Below are 3,801 nucleotides of genomic sequence, written 5' to 3'. Positions count from 1 at the left end.
GTAAAGAAGTCACCTCCTCTTCGTTTTAGGGTAGAGCACACGGTATATCCTTGCAAGTATGGGTTTTCTGGGTTTTTATTGCTGGAATCGCTTTACTAAATAGGGAAACCGTTTCTGGGCATTTTTTTATTTTTCTGGGCCATATATGGGCTAAAAATTTCTAAAAAATTCAGCATATAACGTCAGAAACTTCAGTCCAATAAGTATTACAAAATTGTTCTTTTTTTAATTAAAAAATTTTAAATAGAATGGGATCAGAATCGAATATTTTAGATTGTAACAATATTTGAATATGATGTACAATTCATTAAAAGCTTTTATTATGAATCTATTAATTTCGATTTTGTAATGTTAATAAATTTGTCAACTGTTTGCGTTTGAACAGATTTAAAGTCGTCTTGTAAAATGAATTTTATTATATTTTAAATACTTGAACTACAGTTTAATTTTGAAAATCATTAATTAATTTATATTGAAAATAAATACCTGAAATCTAATATTTTAAAATTTTAAAATTTAGAATTATGCATTATAAACTAAATGATTTCATAAGTGAAAAAGTTAAACTGTAATTTTAAGATTGAGGAAAGATTGAAATCGAACGAATCTGAAACTGCATGTTATGTGCTACGAAATATACGATATTTCAAGTGATTGAATAGACTTTTTCGTCTAAAATATTTCTGAAATCTAAAAATCCTTTAAATCTTTCAGAAATCCTAAAAAAATTGTTGAAACCTTTTAAATCTTGAAATTTGCTCTAAATTCAAAAGTCAAGTGGTCAACCTTTCGATATGATTATAATTTAAGCCTTTTCAGAAATTGTTGATAAATTTAAATGCCATCTGTAAATGTTTTTAAATTAAATTGAATTTAATCGATTTTTTGGGCGAAATTAGTACTGGGATTTTTTTTTAAACTGGACCTGATCAACCTGTAATAGTCATAGAATTTTAAAACCAGGCTTCAGTAGCGACCCTGAAATCTCAGAATGATGAAATTGTTATACCATACACTGAACTCTCGCTTTCAGCCACCTCGTTCTCAGTCTTCCTAGAAATGCTGTCTCAACCCGATTCTCAGGGGAGCAGGGCGAGTGCGGTTGCGAAATTATATATATATATATATATATATTCCAATTGGAAACGAGTCAGTCGGCCCTCACTGTTTACTTTTCGACCCCCCTGAAATTAGTCTAAGGTTATTTGAAGGCAACCCCCGACACTGGACTGAAAACGAAAATTTGGTGTATTTATAAAATCACAAACCATACAGAGAAAATTTTTTAAATAAACCAATTTTTGTGCTTATTCTTAAGCATCCCTCAACCCCCCTTATTTGACGACTGTAGAACCCCTTTCATCTGAAAATAACGTAAAGAAAAATTAAAAATATCACTCTCCACAACCCGAAATTCTTTCAAACCAGAGAAAAATGGGGTGATTTTTCACAAAAATATGGAAATAATAGGTACCATATATACCATATATATTTAACATATTGAATTTGATATGGAACGCTTTAAATCCTCCAACTAACTACAAATAAAAGATTGTAATGAAAACAGTTGAATTCTTATGCAAAAGAGGCGAATTTTTTATAGAATAGTTGAACTTTCTTCCAAGTAGTAAAATTTTCAAGCCAAAAAGTTAATTTTTTTCGAAGAGTTGAATTCTAAAAAAAGAGTGGACTTGATTAAAAAAAGATGAACTTTTGAACCAAAAAAATGATTTTTCTGATGATAATGATTTATAAAATGGAAGGGAAATAATTTAAATAAATTGTAGTTATTGATTCAAAGTCCATTTCAATATAAATTTTAAGTGAATAAATATTTTAATTGTAAACTCGCGAGCAGATTATAAACAATGTATTCACATTTTCAAAAAACAATTAAATTTTTAACTAACCGAGATGAATTAAAAAAAAATTAATAATAGTTTCTTCAATCAAAACAAAAAAGTAACTTTTAAACCGAAAGTATTTGGATTTTCTTATTGGGATCTACTAATTCTGTTAGTATTGAAGCGAAAACAACGAGAAAAAGTGGGACTTTCTTAAAAATATGAGGAAAAAGAAGAACTCTTAAAAAAATGTGAAAAGAGGAGAAAAGGGGAAAGAGCTTGAAGTTTGAAATATGAAAGTGATTTTAAAACTTATGAAGTAATTATTAAACGCGAAATTGGCAAACTGTGTTAAAATTTATCATCAGGAAAGGTACCAAACGTTATGTAAGTTCATAAGTTTACTTCGAATGCCCCCCCCCCCCCGTGAAATTAGTAAAGTTGTTTACGAATGGCCCCTTAGATTAGAAAGAATAATCACCTCAAAGAGAACTGCAACAACAGCTATTCCATTTGGATATTTCGAGGCTGAAGTAGCATTTGCGAATTCTTTGTCATAATGGACGAAATGTAATTCCATGGCATCTCTAACACCATCGATTGTGTGCTCTGCTTCCCAGTGAACATGAATTTGCTCCAAGACATAAGTGGTTGGTAGGCCTCCACCCATTAAGTTAATTGGCACCCCAGTCAGACTGATTTGCACTGTAACGTCATTGAACAGTCCTTTTAGGATGCAACAAATCTGTAAGGCCAAATACCAAATAGCAGCAGAAAAGCGTAAAAATAATGGAAAAATTATTCAACAAAGGGTTGAGTAGCCTATTAAGACGATAATTAAGTGGTTTACACCTCCTTCTCTCATCCCATACTTTCCCCAACATTCTTCCCCTAATTTCCTCTCCCCACCCTAAATCTTCTCCACACACGCCACCTATCTTCCGCTTCACATCCCCTAAGTTTCCCTATTTCCCTCCCTAATTTCACCACACTTCCCTTCCCGAAATTCTCCTCGATTCTACTTTCCCTCTCCCTCATTCCCCTACTTCCTCTTCCCTCAATGTACCTCTCTACACCTATTTTCCATCCGCTCTCTCCTTCTTACTTCCCATAGTTCTCCTGCCCTTCTTTTTCTTCACTTGCCATAACTTTTCTCCACTCATTTTCTTTCACCTTCCCTCATTTCCCTCTCCTAATTTGTCCACACTTGACCTTCAGCCCCTTACCTAATCCCCCCTCACATTCACTAATTCTATTCCTCTCACTTGCCCTACTTCCCTACCCTCACTTTTTCTACAAAAATTTACTTCCCCTTCACTCATTTCAACTCACTTCACTTTCTACCCTCCCCTTTTTTTCTCCCGCTTCTCATACTTCCTCTCTCCTCATTTCCCCTCGGTTCCCATTATTCCCCACCCCTTACTTAGCCTGAAGCTCCTAATATCCCCTCCTCTTTCTTTCCCAACTTTCCTCATTCCACTCCCTTCCCATACTTCTCCCTACCCATTTCTCCTTACTTTTTATTTCTCTTACTCCCCTCCCTTAATTTCCCCGCCTGCAAAAAATGTATTATGGTTGGATGAACACCCGACAAAACCTATAACTATTTCTTCCCGGGGCTATGAAACCCAAAAAATGACAAACACAAATAAACTTGCGAAATTTCAAAAAATGTCATATTTCTTTTTACAAATTCTAACTAGAGTAACGTCTTTCTCTTAAGGAAGCGTACCTCTCTTAAGGTAGCGATTCCTTCTGCTCAGAAGAGCAGGAGGAATCTACCCTAACGTCACAAGATATCTAAAAAGTTTTGTAACACGTGAAATTTCTCTGATCAAAAAATAAAATTTGAATCCATGTCGATAAATTAAATACCAATATTATCGATACTCCAAATTTTAGTACACCAAACTCTCGCGAGAGAGTTCGGAGCGGTTCGGACATTATATACCTATAC

General features: G+C 33.7%; 1 protein-coding gene across 1 annotated transcript in view; it reads right to left on the bottom strand.

Moving 5' to 3' along the window:
• Positions 1 to 2,882, bottom strand: part of LOC117170990 (carbonic anhydrase 4-like) — a 7,127-nt gene extending 4,245 nt beyond the window's left edge. The window contains exons 1-2 of the mRNA XM_033358034.1: positions 2,832 to 2,882; positions 2,326 to 2,589 (exon numbers count right to left, since the gene is read on the bottom strand). Coding sequence (XP_033213925.1) covers positions 2,326 to 2,589; positions 2,832 to 2,882 — 315 coding nt within the window. The remainder of the gene's footprint in view (positions 1 to 2,325; positions 2,590 to 2,831) is intronic.
• Positions 2,883 to 3,801: the final 919 nt, after the last annotated feature.

This window comes from Belonocnema kinseyi, chromosome 4 (assembly GCF_010883055.1).
Source record: "Belonocnema kinseyi isolate 2016_QV_RU_SX_M_011 chromosome 4, B_treatae_v1, whole genome shotgun sequence".
In the NCBI taxonomy this organism is placed as follows: Eukaryota; Metazoa; Arthropoda; class Insecta; order Hymenoptera; family Cynipidae; genus Belonocnema; species Belonocnema kinseyi.
This window is presented reverse-complemented; position numbering and strand designations above follow the sequence as displayed.